Here is a 15,085-nt window from a genome sequence, read left to right on the forward strand (position 1 = left end):
GGTGAGGCAGATCAGTTGCCGGCTTCTGGACGGCTGCTCTGGGCAGCCGCTCATGCTGGCTGCTGGCTACACACGGTAGCCCATGGCAACCCACTGCAGCAGGGGCTGCAACCTACGCCATCGCCAGTGACTCACGGGCAGCCCAGCTCCAGGTTGAGCTGTTGTTCAGCATCTTAGCTGTAGAGGCCAGTGTCATTGGCCCTCATATGTGGTATCCGAACTGGGGCCCTCTGGCGTCCCAAGCCAGCTCTTAACCAATGCGCCACTCGGCTGGCCCACCATTTGATAATATGTGTTAACAGTTAGCAACTGTGACAAAGCGTGGACGACCACTGCCAGCATGTGGGCATTTCCTGTGTGCCGAGCGGGATGCTAAGCATCACTCCGTTTGCTCCTTACAACACCCTAAGAGGTAGGGATTATGAGCCCCATTCACAGACAAGGAAGATCAAGTCACTCGCCCAGGGCCACAGAGCCAATCATGGCAGAGCTTGGCTTCACCCCTACACTCAGCGCAATACGTACTGATAGCAGGCGCTTGGTGCATGGCGGCTGAAACAAAGTTGAGGAGCATATTTTCCAAGGTGGCCCTATTCCTGAACACATGGGAGGTGCCAAGTCCCAAGGGTGCTCTGGACTCAGGAAGTCCACTAGCTAAGGGCTTTGCTTTCCAGCGTGGCCACGACCCCAACAGCCTGCCCAGCACCCCGGGGCTGCGCATCTCACCTCTTCTTGGTCCATTCTATGATTGGGTCCCATTCGTTCTTTTGAAGTTCCACTAATGTCTGTGGTTCTTCCACCCTGTAGCTAATTCATTGCAAAAATCACCTTCATTAATAAAATAGTACAATTTCTTCATTCAGTGACAGACAAGGGAAAAACACAAATGGCAACAGCAAAAAGAACTTCACCACTGCCCAGCCCCACAGGTCTTTCCCCTAAAGCAGTGGTTCTCAAAGTGTGGCCTTGAGGCCGGCAGCAGGGCATCACCTGAGAACTTGTTTAAGTGCAAATTCTCAGGCCCATCCCACACCTATGAAAGCAGAACCTCTGGGGTGGAGATGCCCTCCAAGGGATTCAACGGAAGCTTGAGTTTGAGAACCACTGTCCTAAATGTCCCCAGTTATTTGAGGGGTCAAGGCTTGTAGCACTACATTGGTGCCATTCTAAACACTAAGACTGTACCTTCAGAGCCACACCAACTTTATCATAGGATGTCGAACGTGAATGCTATACAGAAGCTCAGTCCCTGCACCCCTTCCAAGAGATTGTGCCCCTGGTCACAGACCAAGTTGCCTGTTTGTACTTCATGAGCCCACCTGTTGCCATGGAGGCCTGACACCACCACCACCTGATGCCAGGCTATGCCACTTGTTGTGACTAAGAGACACAGAGAGAGAGTGAGCTGAGGGGAGCTTAGCTGCAAGGCCTTATGGGACAGGAACCCAAGTGGGCACTGTGGGAAGCCAGTCTGGTGTGAGCAGAGGGCAGGAGATCGTGAGTGTGCAGGAAAAGCTGGGCTGCTGCACAGACAAGTGGGCAGACTTGCTCCCAGGGCAGAGGGAGGAGCCTGGCATACTATCTTCCAGCCCCCATCCATGGCGGCCAATCGTCCCTCATTTACCATCAGGATCCCTGTATAGTTTTCAAGAAAACCCTTTTTACCTGAGCTAGGTTGAATGGGTTGCTTTTCCCTGCAATCAAATGGCCCTTAACACCTATGGAGTGAACTTTCTAACTAGCAATTCAAAATCAGCACCTCTGGCTGCCTCCTCAAGGGTGCCTCTGCCCTCCTCAGCCCTCAGTGCTGATTTCACATGCCACCTGTGCAGTAACTCGGGATTCCAGAGCCCCAGGACCAGCAGACATGGTGCTGCTCAGCTACTCCAGTTGTTTCTTCAATGCCACTAACCAATTAGCTAAGGGACACAGAGAAGGGAACTGCTTCTGCCCGAATGCCTTAAGCTGGGACATCAGTTTTTTTCCTGCCTTCAGACTCTAACTGAAACACTGGCTCATTCTAGTTCTCAAACCGGCTGGCACTCAGGCTGGCATGAACCCCATCAGCTCTCATGGGTCTCCAGCTTGCTGACTGAAGATCTTGGGACTTGTCAGTCTCCATAATCCTGTGAGTCAATTATTTATAATAAATCTCTTTATATATGTATATATGGACATATATATACAGGGGTGATTAAAAACTACGGTGAATATTTAAATTAAAAAAAAATTATTAGAGCAAAAGACACATTACCATTAATCCCCCTCAAAATACTCCCCCTCACTTCAAACACGCTTATTCCATTCTTCTTGCAACTTTCTGAAGCAGTCTTGGAAGTTCCCTTTCATGAGTGTCTTTACTTCATCTTCCATCATGACAACGCTCCATGTCACACATCGCTTCTGGTACGGCAATTTCTGTCAAATAAAAACATTGCGGTGTGTCCTCATCCATCTTATTCACTGGATCTGGCACCATGCAACTCCGACTCGTCCCCAGACTCAAATGACCATAAAAGGTAAATGATTTGAATCGATTTAGGACATCGAGGCAGCCACAACAGTGCAATTAAAGACGCTCATGAAAGAGGACTTCCAGAACTGCTTTAGGAAGTGGCAAGAACGATGGGATAAGTGTGTTTCAAGCGAGGGGGATTAATGGCAATGTGTCTTTCACTGTAATAATTTTTTTTTTAAGATTTTATGGGTGAATTGGGGGAGGGGAACAGTGCTGGGGAATCAGGGGAAGGGGAACAGACAAGTTGCTGTCCTTTTGTTCTTCAGTCTAGTTGTAGAGGATGTTGCTTCACTGGCCCATGTTGGCACCATCATTGCGCTCTTCCTGGGTGAGGCAGATCGTTCGCTGGCCTCTGGATGGCCACTCACGGTGGCTCTTGGCAGCTCACACCAGCTGCTGGACGCTCACACTGACTGCCGGACACTCACAGTAGCTTACGGCAGCCCACTGTAGCAGGGGCTGTAGCCTACGCCGTCACCGGCGACTCACGGCAGCCCAGCTCCATCCAGGTCAAGCTGTTGTTCACCATTTTAGCTGTAGAGGGCAGTGTCACTGGCCCTCATGTGGGATCCGAACCGGGGCCCTGCTGCTCAGAGCTGGCATCCCAANGCAGTGTCACTGGCCCTCATGTGGGATCCGAACCGGGGCCCTGCTGCTCAGAGCTGGCATCCCAAGCCAGCTCTTAACCAACACGCCACTCGGCCGGCCCTGTAATAATTTTTTAATTTAAACATTCACCACATTTTTTTATTACACCTCATATATATTTGTCAAACCTTCAGACCTGGACTGAATTATGTCATCTGCTTTAATTCGCTAGCTTGCAGATGACAGATCATGGAACTTCTTAGCCTCTAAAATTGCATAAGCCATCTCGTATAATAAATATATACATTTATATATACGCACAAATGAATGAAAGAATGAATGAATGATACGCGACATGAGGGGAAAATTGAGAAGTGGAGGAAGCCAGCTCCTGCATGTCAACACCTATGTGTCCAGGCTGACAAGTAGTCATAAGGATGTCTACATGAGAATGTGCCAGTAGGCAGAAGTCCAGGGTCAGAGGCCCCACTGTCAGTTGGCAAGTGACCCCCTTGGTTCTGGAGCCTGCAAGAGCTGCCTATTCCACCACCCCACTCTGCCCCAGACCAAGGGACAGCGGCTGGGCCACAGAAGAGGAGCGCCCAGTGTTCCGACACTGTTACAGCCTGAGGAATCCTCTCTTCTAGGGGTTTGCAGAGTAGCTAAGCGCTGATGTCAAACAGACTGCTTTCCCTGCCTTGTGAGATGAAGGAAAAGGGCCTGCCTCTTCTTCCACTGATAACTGTCTGGGCAAATGAGGCAAACAGCCCAGGGGACTTGCTTAGCCCAGGGGAAAGGCCCATGTACATGTCAATTACCAGATGGTGTCGGTGTCCAGAAACTTCACGGCTGCCTGGGTCAGCTGGTCCTTATTTCGCTGGGTTGGGTTGTCTAGACACGTGTTGCACAGTGTGGTCTGAAGCAAAAGGCAGAGAGCCCGTCACCACCTGCTGGGCCCAGGCAAAGTACTGAGCTCCTAGGGACACCATGTCCAACATGCAGCAACAGGAAGAACTGGCCGGCAGCACCCAGCAAGCAGCAGTGCCGAGCCCAAGCCTGCTGCAGCACCTCTACTGAGAGCTTATTACAGGCGGCTCTGAGCCAACAATGCAGTTTGTGCCACCACACAGGGGACTCATGGGACTCGCACAGTGGCCCTAGGATTAATCAGCTTCCCAAGGTCCCATAACCTTTACTACCAGGCTCTGCTATATTTCATTTTATCCTCACAACAAGCCTTTGGATAGGTACTATTATACTCATTTCAGAGATGAGGCCCAGAGAGGTCAAATTCAGTAAAAGAGACACATAAGCATTACCGGAATTAAAATCTGATTGAAAAGCTTACCTGCGGGATCCCTTAACACCTTAGAAAGCAGGGCAACAAATCAGCCAAGCCAGGAGCAGGGTCACCTTCCAGATTTGCTCTGTCGGTGGGAGGCTGCCTAGGTACTCTAATGATGAGGCTGTGGTCCTGTCACCCTAATGTCATCAGACAGGCAAAGGAGCAGGCCAACACTGCTGCAGGCTGTGAAGATGGTGAGGAGGCTATGGGGGTTTGTGTCAGGGCCGAGCACAGCCGGGACTAGGCTGACAGCACTAACGCCTATGCTGCCTCAGGGCTCTGTCCATGCCAGGAACCACATACAGGCCTTTCCACATATTGGCTCATCCCATCCTGACCACCACTCTGTAAGTGGGTGCTATTGTAACCCACCTCTCACAGATGGGGAATGTGGGCTGAGAAGGGACAATAACTTGCCTAAGGTTACCATTCAGAAGCTGCAGAGCTGGGCCCACAGAATCTAGCCGACCCACTCCCCAGGATGCTCTAGACCTCAATGAGTCACCCCGTGTGGATGGGGGCTGCTCCATGGCGGGCAGAGTCCTCACCTCATCCCCTGCCCCTTGGGTTCTTGCACTCAACCAACACTCACTGAGTGCCAACTGAATTTTATGCTAGGGGTCGGCTATGCGCTGGTGAGTAAGACAGACATGCCCTGCCCTTCTGTGCTTACAAGGCAGTGAAGGAGACAGACAATACCCATGCAAACATAAAACAGACAATTACAAATTGCGTAAGTGCTCATGAAACAAAGGAACGGCTGCCATGATAGGAAATAAGACAGCTGGGTAGTCAGGGATGACGTATGCTCTGAGACCAGAGAAGGAAGAGCCATCCAGCAGTGCTCTCAGCAGGGGAACTGCAGGTGACCAGGCAACAGCAGGGAATGTTTGGCACATTCAAGGAAGCAAATGTGGCTGGAACACCCCTCCACCCCTACCCCAACAGCTTTATCGCAGCTTAGATAGCAGTTGCAGCTTTTGCCTGGGAGCCCTAGGAAGCCAGCTGTGGCATCATGGTGTGGGGTGTGAACTTGTTACCAGGTGCATGGTGTAGAACTTGATGGTGTCCTGCTGGGAGTCCCATTCAGTAGCCACCGCTATGGCCAGGGCCTCGCTGGGGACAGTGAAGAGCTTGGCTTGGGGAGTTTTCAGCTTCCTGTGGTCCAGGTTTATCTCAAAGCCACCTTGAACGATCAAGTGAAAACCTCTCAGAGATTGTTAAGTGGAATTGACTGATTACTCCTATATTTAGTTATTTGAACTGGTGCAAAAACAACCCTGAGTCTCTTCACAGAGGACTTACAGGAACATACCCGACAAAAGCACAAAGGGCAGTTGCACCACTGAACTGGCTGGAGATTAAAAATGGTTTTACTTATTCACAAAAAAAAAAAAAGAAAGAAAAAGAGGCAGTCAAAATTTCAGATACTTACCTTCACCCTGCGTAATGCTGACATTCTGATAAAACCTCTTCCTTTCTGTGAGAAAAATTTGTCAAATAGGCAGTTTAAAATCATGTTGAGACAGCTCAAGGAGGGACAAGACCAGCTTGTATCATTACAGCTAAAGCTGATTGATTGGCTTAATTTTCCTATCACCATTCAAGGTCTGCCCTACTCTATGCAGCATAATCAACGGCTTCTGATTAAAGCTGCAGGGAGGAGGGCATTCCCTCTCCAGGGAGAAGGAAGAGGACATGCTGTTCAGGTCCCTGTCAGCCCCCAAGCCCAGCAATAGTGTGATCCCGAGGCATCACGAACCCGCAGACTGTCTGACCCAACAGACTTTTCCAGCACCTTCTGCTTTAACTTCTAAGCATGCTCCCCCCACACTACCCTCACTAGTGCCACCCCCATGTCAGCACAACATGCCTGAAACTAAAGATGGTGTCTGAATGGGATAAAGCCAGAGACCCATTACAGGCAAGTCCAGTGCCTCTGAGAAGGCATTAGTGGAAAGCCAGTGTGAGCGTGCATGTGCATGTGCACATGTGTGCTGCACAGGCAGCAAGTAGAGATCCCAGGAGCATTTCCTATCCCCTCTACCAATTAATTAACCTAACTAGCCAGCTAGCTTGTATATTCAAAAGGACCTCCAAACATTTCCCATAATAAGGAGTAAATCTGGATCCCGTGTTTCCTTCTAAAAATAACTTGAATAAAATCTTATATGAAAATGTAAACACATTCCCCCTTTTACCTGGTGGGGTTAAAAACCAAGAGCACCGCATAAGGAATTATGCAGATAACTTCAACTAATAAAGAACAAATGGGTCACATTTTAGAAGCTATAAACCATAACCCAGCCCTTACCATCTCTGATAAAGAAAACATTCATTCATTCATTCATTCATTCATCCGTTTGTTCCTTCACATATTCATCAGGTACTAAAAGCCTCAGAGTCCCTGACTGAAGTTATTTATTGGAAATAACGATGCAGCATGTGAAGGAAAATGAGATTCATTAGTATTTAATGCTTTTTAACTTCTTTTAATTTTTTTTAAACCAAACTTCGGTTTAGTTTTTTATTAATTCAAATAAACTATGAAAATCAAGAGAACTTGGTTTATGTGCATGGGGCAGGGAGGGAGTAACGGAAAGAGAGTATCTGGTCTTACTCCAAACATTGTATTTTTGTTTTCCACATTCTATCAGTTTTTTCATAAATCTATCATTTTTCATAAATGCTACCACTAATGCTTACCCACAGAGGGCTCAAAATTGCATTTCCATGGTTGCACTTACTGAACTAAGGCCCAAACTGTTTTCCCACAAAAATATGTGTGCCTAGTATGTGCCAACTCCTGTTCTAGGTACTCGGGATAAAGCAGACATAAATCCCTGTCTTTATAGGGTTTAAACGTTTTTTTAAAATGATCAGATCTGGCCACCAAGACAATGCTATATTATTATGACACGACTTACTACCTTCGTCTGAAATCATAATACTGATTTTCTCACACATTTGACGCCAAAATAGGAGGTTTACACCACCCTGCTGCTTTTAAATTTCCTTACTTTACAAGCCGTCCTGGTACACGCAGGTAGCAGGTGAGACACAGTTCTGGAGGCCTGGATAGAGGCATCCAGACTACGTCCAGGAGGTTCTCCAATGCCTGGGCTGGATGGCATGTTAAAGGCAAGCCAGGCAGGAAGATCTGACTCATGGGGGGGGGGGGAGGTTATCCCTCAGCAGAAAATGCCAGTGGAGGACATTCTAATACATTGCTCGACACAGCCCTGGGGAAATGGGCCCAAGAGACCTGGAGGTCAAGGAATGGACTCTGACAGCACAGACAACCATCCAAAGCTGCCAGGACAGTAGGGTTTCCCATGAAGGAAGTCTTTTTCTGCTTTGCCTTGGCTCCTCTGTGCTGGCCAGACCTACTTCTTTATCTGTTAAGAGGAAGAAAACACTGGAAGGGAGTTGGATTGATGGAGGGGCAAGGAAGGGGCAACCAAAACTGCTCAAAACAGGATAAAGCCATGCTGAAGAGATGACAGCTGGGCAAAAGGAGCACAGAGGCTGCTGGGCCTCAGTGGAAGATGGGCCTGTGTGCTGGTATGTTGTAGACAGGTGCTCTCTTGAATGGAGCTGTGACAGGTAGAGGGCAAGCTTCAGGCTTGGAAGTTCTGAAACAAACTTCATTGAGTACTAATCCTGTTCCAGGAAGTGTGGTGAGTCCTAGTAATAAGACTCGAAGCTCACCCCTATCCTCGAGGCACTAATTCTCTCATTGGGAGATGGACACTAAACCAGCCAAACAATAAAGTGGCCATAATAGCCAAAGGACAAGGGACACTGAAGCAAATGCAGGGGAAGCCATATCTCATGCACTAAAGGAAGAGCTCCCAGCAGTCAGATTCCGTCTGAGACCCAAGAAAAGGCAGGAGTGAGCCAATCTGCATTGCTGGATTTATTTTTGGAGGAGGTACATGTGAAAGAAAGAGTTTCCAGCAAAACAAGCAGCTTACATGATGGTCTAGAGCCCCAAGAGAGCAGAGTTTTGGAGAATGAGAAAGACGGTCAGAAAGATAAGACTGTAGCATCCAGCAGAGGATGGTTAGAGATGCCCACAGACAGCAGTGGTGGCCAGATAGGTCGCAGTAAGGAGCTGACAGAGGGAGCCAAGTAGGAGGTCGCATAGGCAAACGTGACCTGGGAAATTCATTTGGTGGGAGCCATGCTCCCAAACAATGTCAAAAGACAAAGATTCTTCACCTGGGTCCTCAAAGGTCTTGGGTCACGTAAGACAAATTTTGAGGCCACTGGGAGCCTGTGAAACTTCCATATTTTCCATGAATACAGGGCTAGCCGACCTCATCAGGAATACTATCTTTAAAAATGAAAGAAACAGCCTAGCCACATAGGATCACAGAGCTTGGGACCATTTTGAGTATGAATCACTCCCTTTCCAGAACATCTGTTTCTGTGACAAAAACACACTCGGTGCCTTTTAGGTGACAATTTTGTGTACTATTGGGTCGTCAGGAAAGTCAAGACGTATTTTCCTATGTTTTTCAATGCAAAAACGCATCATGACTTTCCCGACAACCTAATACATAGACACAAAGAAATGGGTATATAAAAAAGTGTTGAGGGCTGGCCGAGTGGCGCGTTGGTTGGGAGTTGGCTTGGGAGGCTGGCTCTGGGCGGCAGGGCCCCAATTCGGATCCCACATTGGGGCCAGTGACACTGCGCCCTCTGCATCTAGGAGGGTGAATGGCAGCTCGACCTGGAGCTGGGCTGCCATGAGGCGATGGTGTAGATTGCAGTGGAGCTGCAGTGGGCTCCCATAGGCTACCGTGAGCAGCCGGCGTGAACCGCCACAGGCAACCGTACAGTGACCAACGGCCAGTCTGCCTCACCCGGGAAGAGCACAATGGTGGTGCCAATGTGGGCCACTGGAGTGAAGTCCTTCACAACTAGACTGAAGAACAAAAAAGAACAGCGGCTTCTCTGTTCCCTTCCCCAATTCCCCAATGCTGTTCCCCTCCCCCAATTCCCCAATACAAACTTAAAAAAAAAAAAAGTGTTGAAATTAAAAGCTGGCCACAAGAAAATAGGCTATATAAGCAGAGACAACCAAAAAAACCTGCTCATGTAAAGAGCGCTGAATTGGAAATTAATGTCCACTGGGTCCCTTTTCCTGTGAGGTTGCTTCAATCCATACAAAGAAACAGGCTGTTTTCGGTGTCACTTTCCCTATACTACTACTCCTGTCCCAGGCTTTTGGGACCAGCGAATGATCTTTCCACCAGCCTCAATTTCCAGACGGGCCTTTGCTTTGTAAAGACTAAAGCCTCAGAACTACAACTCCCAAAGTGCACGAAGGACAAAGGAAGTACCTTCTCAGAGCTAACGCCTTTATCTTTTTAAACAGCGCCATCTGGCGGGCCTTAAGCCTTAAAGCTGAAATTCTCTCGGCGCATCTCTCCATCCATAATCCTCTGGTGTCTCCGACCAACAGCTTCTTGAATCGAAATTCTTCAGGCCAACTATATAAAGCGCCCTTACAACTCAATAACAAAAAGACAAATAACCCAATTAAAAATGGTCAAAGGATATGAATCTCTATTTCTCCAAAAAAAAAAAATGTACCAATGTCCAATAAGCACACAAAAACATGCTCTACATCATTCATCATCAGGGAAATGCAAATCAAAACCAGGAGACACCACCTCACACTCATTAGGATGTCTCTAATAAAAAAGACAGATAGGGCCGGCCGAGTGGCGCGATGGTTAAGAACTCGCTTGGGATGCCAGAGGGCCCCGGTTCGGATCCCACATATGAGGGCCAGTGACACTGCCCTCCACAGCCAAGATGCTGAACAACAGCTCAACCTGGAGCTGGGCTGCCATGAGTCGCCGGCGACGGCGTAGGCTGCACTCCCTGTGGCAGTGGGCTGCCATGGGCTACCGTATGTAGCCAGCAGCCAGCGTGAGCGGCCAGCAGCCGCAGTGAGCGGCCGTCCAGAAGCCGGTGACTGATCTGCCTCACCTGGGAAGAGCGCAATGATGGGACTGATCTGCCTCGCCAGAGAAGAGCGCAATGATGGTGCCAACTTGGGCCAGTGAAGCAACGTCCTCCACAACTAGATTGAAGAACAAAACGACAGCAACTTGTCTGTTCCCCTTCCCCCAATTCCCCAGCACTGTTTCCATCCCCCCAATTCCCCAATAAAAAAAATCTTAAAAAAAAAAAAAAGACAGATAATAACAAGTGTTGACAATTGTGGAGAAATTGGGACCTTCATACACTGCTGGTGGAAATGTAAAATGGTGCAGCCACCTTGGAAAGCAGTGTGGCAGTTCCTCAAAAGCTTAAACAGTTACCATCTGATCCAGAAATTCTACTCTTAGATATATGAGAAATGAAAACATATGCCCGCATAAAAACTCGTATACAAATGTTTATAGCAGCATTATGCAGAATAGTTAAAAGATGGAAACAACCCAAATGTTCATCAACAGATGAATGGATAAATATGATGGACTATTATTCAGCAATAAAAAGGAATAGAATACTGATACATGCTAACTTAGATAAAACTTGAAAACATTCTAAGTGAAAAAAGGTAGTCAAAAAAGACCACATTCCATTCGTAGGAAATGTCCAAAATAGGGAAATCGAGAGAGACAGAAAGTGAGGCAGTGGTTGCCTAGGGCTGAAGGGCTGGAGGGGACAAAGGGAGGGTGATAGTTAAAGGGCACAGGGTTTCTTAGGGGAATGATAAAAATGTTTTACTATTGACTGTAGTGATGGTTGTACGACTCTGTGAATATACTAGAACCATTTAATTATACACTGTAAATGAGTGAATTGTAAATGAATTATATCTCAATGAATCTGTTAAAAAATTCTTCAGGCCAAATATATCTGCCATAGCAATTAATGTAAATGAGCTAAATGACTAAACACACTTTTTCCAAATTGCTCGAGCATCTAGAGCAAAGGTTGTCAAATTTTTGCTGTAAAGAGCCAAATAGTAAATATTTTAGGCTTTGCAGGCCATTTGGTCTCTGTTACAACTAGTCAACTCTGTCACTGTAGTGAAAGCGGCCCTAGACAATATGTAAAATGAATGAGTGTGGCGATGTGCCAATAAAACTTGACTTTATAAAAACAGGTGGCAGGCTGGATGCCTTATCTACAGAATCTCCCTTAACCTACCACAACCACTCTATGAAGAAGATAGGGCAAGTGATGCCTCTGAGGTGGTAGACTCTGAAAAGCTAAACGACTTGGTCCAAGTGACAACTTGTAAACGGAGTAGACAAGACTCCTAACCTTGACATCACTGGGCGTTCACACTCAGTCAGACATGCTGCCTCTCCAGAACACCTCCCCTCTAAGCAGCTGGTACAGAACTGGACTCCTTGCTGAACATCTCCTCCAACACCCCAGTGACCCTTTCCGAAACCCTTCTCTCCTTCTGACAACCTTCAAATGACATGGCCAGTCATAAGAGGCCAAGTTCAATCGCCTGCCAACCGAAGTCTTCATCCAGGCCCCACTTGGATTGAATCTTCCACCACTCCAAAGACTCAGAGTCTCACAACTGGTAAAGCCTCTGTAGAGCATTCATAGGTCAGATTCATGTACCTCTCTCTCCCACTGTGCTTCATCCTTTTATTCATTCATTCATTCATATTTTCTTTTACATTTGATTACCTACCATGGGCCAAGTACTTCCAAGAGCCTAAACTAGTAAGTCAGCAGTAGGAAGGAAAAGGATATGGCAGATGACGTACCACCATAAAGGGAAGTGGCATCCACTAAGTTAAATTAACCCTCTGCTTTTGTCAGCTTAAGTGAACCCCTGAGTGAGTCGCTTTGCTTGTGCTATGCCTCCCTAGGATGTTGTAAAGAAAAACAATAACAAAAACACCTCTCATTTTCCTTTATATGCTCACACTCCATGCTCCAAATGTGTGGGGGTGTTTTCCAACAACCAACTGCAACACCCACTGGGTGTCCTACAATTCAATTAAATTTCAACACTACGCACCTGGAGTTAGCATCAGATTTCACAGGTTAAGAGCTCAGTCCCATAAGATTGCCCTCCACCCCTTTAGACTCCAATAGAAAGTCCCGATTGTCACCTGTGCTTCTGACCAACCCAACCAGCTATCCATTGGAGGTTCCCATGATGGCTCCTCAGATTTGATTAATTTGCTACAGCAGCTCACAGAACTCAGGGGAACATTTCACTTACTAGATTACCAATTTACTATAAAAGGATACAACTCAGGAATAGCCACATGGAAGAGATGCATAAGGGAAGGTATGTGGGAAGAGGCAAGGAGCTTCCATGCCCTTTCTGGACACATCACTCTCCCAGCATCTCTACGTGTTCACCAACCCAGAAGCTCTCTCAAACTCTTAGAACCCCTAGTTCAGGGATTTCAGGGAAGCTTCATTATGTTGGCATACAAACCGTTAGTGATGAAGTCACTCTTTAGCCCCCCTCTCCTTCCGGGACGTCAGGGGGTAGGGCTGAAAGTTTCAACCCTCCAATCACTGGGTTGGTTCCCCTGGCACCCAGTGCCCATCCTTAGGGGTTTTCCCAAAAATCACCTCATTGACATAAACTCAGGTGTGGTTGAAAGAGGCTTGTTATGAATAACAAAAGACTTTCATCTTTATCACTCGAGTTATTTGAGGACAAAAGACCAAATATTTTAACAAAAGATTCTCCCTCAGCTCTTCTGGCTTTTAAGAGGTGTGTGCCAGGAAAAGGACAAAGACCAAATACATATATTTCTTATCATAAATCACAATTATCAGATGCTCCTCCTTCTTTACTGGCTCTTCATGGCCCACCACCAGGCCCTTTACCTGCCCTGATAGGTGAAACCTCAGATCCCTATTGCATCTAACCCTCTTCCCCATTTGTATAAAATTATAGAACTTAACAGAAAAACCTCAAAGGCAACCTAGTCCTTCAACTCACATAGGAAAATGAGGCCCAAGGTCACACAGCACCTCAGCAGTTCAGCCAACCATCAGACCTCAGATCTGTACTCCTGCCATGATGCCAAACTGCCTGGAGGGTTCTAGATTTTCTAAAGCAAGCAGTACTACAGCAACACCCCTCACGCCCCACTGTCCCCCTGGTTGTGTTCTAGCTGCACAGTACTCTTCCTCCTCTACACAGAACTTCTACTTATCTATCAACTTTCAGCTTCAATGTCCTTTTGAAAATTCAGAACGCTTTCTAGACCATGAACAGCCCCAAGATGGGAGTAGGTGCTTCTTTGTAGTCTCACAGCTTCCTTGTACTTCCTTTATCATGTTGTTACAAGCTACTGTTAAACCAGGATATAACCTTCTGCACTTGACAATGAACATCATCCAGGGCGGGACCATGTCTGTGTCTTGAAGACCACCGTGCCTCCTGTCCTCAGCACAGAAAAACTAACTGAATGGAAGGAGAGTGTTTCTACTCTTCACTCATTTCAGTCACTCCCACTCTTATCCTAAAACCTCTCCCCAGAAGCAATGAAAGAGTCATTACCTTCTTCTAGGCCTCATCAGAGTCAAAAGTAGAAGAGGCACGAGGTATGGATCAACTCCTTAAGCAGAGTGGCAGTGGTTGTGGTAGGGCAGTAGGATGGAGGAAAAGAGATGGGAGACTGAATGCCTGGGTTCTAGACCCCTACTGTGCGGGCTCCTAGGACACAGAAAGCAGTCAGCCAGGCCAACATTTGCCCTCCACTAACTTCTCAGAGTCTGCTCTGTGATCTTGGAGTAGTCCTGATCCAGAACCCGAATTTCCCTGTCTAAAAACGAGGATGACATCTGCTTTCCTTATTAAAGAGAAGAAAGCCATAAACTTTGAGAAAAACCATGTTTGCCAAACGTCAATTACTGTCCCATGCCGTGACGCGATGTGTGCGATTTGTGTGTGCCCTGGTCTGGACTTCTCTTTCCTAATCTGTAACAGGACCCCATTGGCCTCCGTAACCCGACAAGCCTGATCCCTGCTTCGGTTACCCAACCCGGTACGGCCGAACCCCTCTGCCCACCTTAGTCCGGCTCGGCCCCTGGCCAAAGGGGCTGTGCCCTGGACTCCCTCACCTGCTGGGGGAGCATAGTCCCGGGATGGGGACAGGGTGTTTGGCCCCGGCCCCATGGAGGTCGTGGGGCCACCTGGGGACCAGTTCAGGGCACGGCGCCCCCAATTCCGCAGGCGGGGGCAGCTCCTCCACATCGCGCCCGAGGGCCTGGAAGGACACCGATAGGGAACCTGAGAGCAGGAAACAGAGCGAAGGGATCTCTCAAACTGAACGTTCCGGCTGTACGGAAACCTCTCACCGCGTCCCTGGAGCCCTCAAACTCCCCTGGACGCCGCCATCTTCCGCATGACACCGACGGCGCGCCGTCACTCGCGCGCCTCCCGCGCACACCCTCAGTCAATCAGCATCACAAATGCACTTCGCCCCGCCCCTTCACGCCGCGCTGCGGGAAGACTACAAGTCCCAGAGGGCACCTCGCGCACCCCGCCACGTGTTTTTCTCCTCTCGCCAATGGGTGGAAGCGCCGCGTGAGCCTGCTCCCGCCCCCTTGGCGCGCCCGGGCCAATCGGAAGAAGTGGTGTGTATGTGTGCGCGCGCGCGCGCGCG

At 48.1% G+C, this 15,085-nt stretch overlaps 1 protein-coding gene across 3 annotated transcripts in view; it reads right to left on the reverse strand.

Annotated features, from left to right (window-relative positions):
* The window catches only part of ATPAF2 (ATP synthase mitochondrial F1 complex assembly factor 2), a 26,480-nt gene extending 11,587 nt beyond the window's left edge, over positions 1-14,893 (reverse strand). Inside the window, exons 1-6 of one of the 3 annotated variants that reach the window (XM_019656691.1) lie at positions 14,804-14,893; positions 14,541-14,709; positions 5,887-5,931; positions 5,492-5,637; positions 3,925-4,022; positions 727-807 (exon numbers count right to left, since the gene is read on the reverse strand). In XM_019656691.1, the coding sequence (XP_019512236.1) occupies positions 727-807; positions 3,925-4,022; positions 5,492-5,637; positions 5,887-5,931; positions 14,541-14,673 (503 nt within the window). In that variant the 5' untranslated portion in view covers positions 14,674-14,709; positions 14,804-14,893. Of the gene's footprint in view, positions 1-726; positions 808-3,924; positions 4,023-5,491; positions 5,638-5,886; positions 5,932-14,540 lie in introns of all 3 variants that reach the window. The other 2 variants (XM_019656692.1, XM_019656693.1) reach the window with 2 other exon arrangements.
* Positions 14,894-15,085: the final 192 nt, after the last annotated feature.

This window comes from Hipposideros armiger, unplaced genomic scaffold (genome assembly GCF_001890085.2).
Source record: "Hipposideros armiger isolate ML-2016 unplaced genomic scaffold, ASM189008v1 scaffold_264, whole genome shotgun sequence".
Lineage (NCBI taxonomy): Eukaryota > Metazoa > Chordata > Mammalia > Chiroptera > Hipposideridae > Hipposideros > Hipposideros armiger.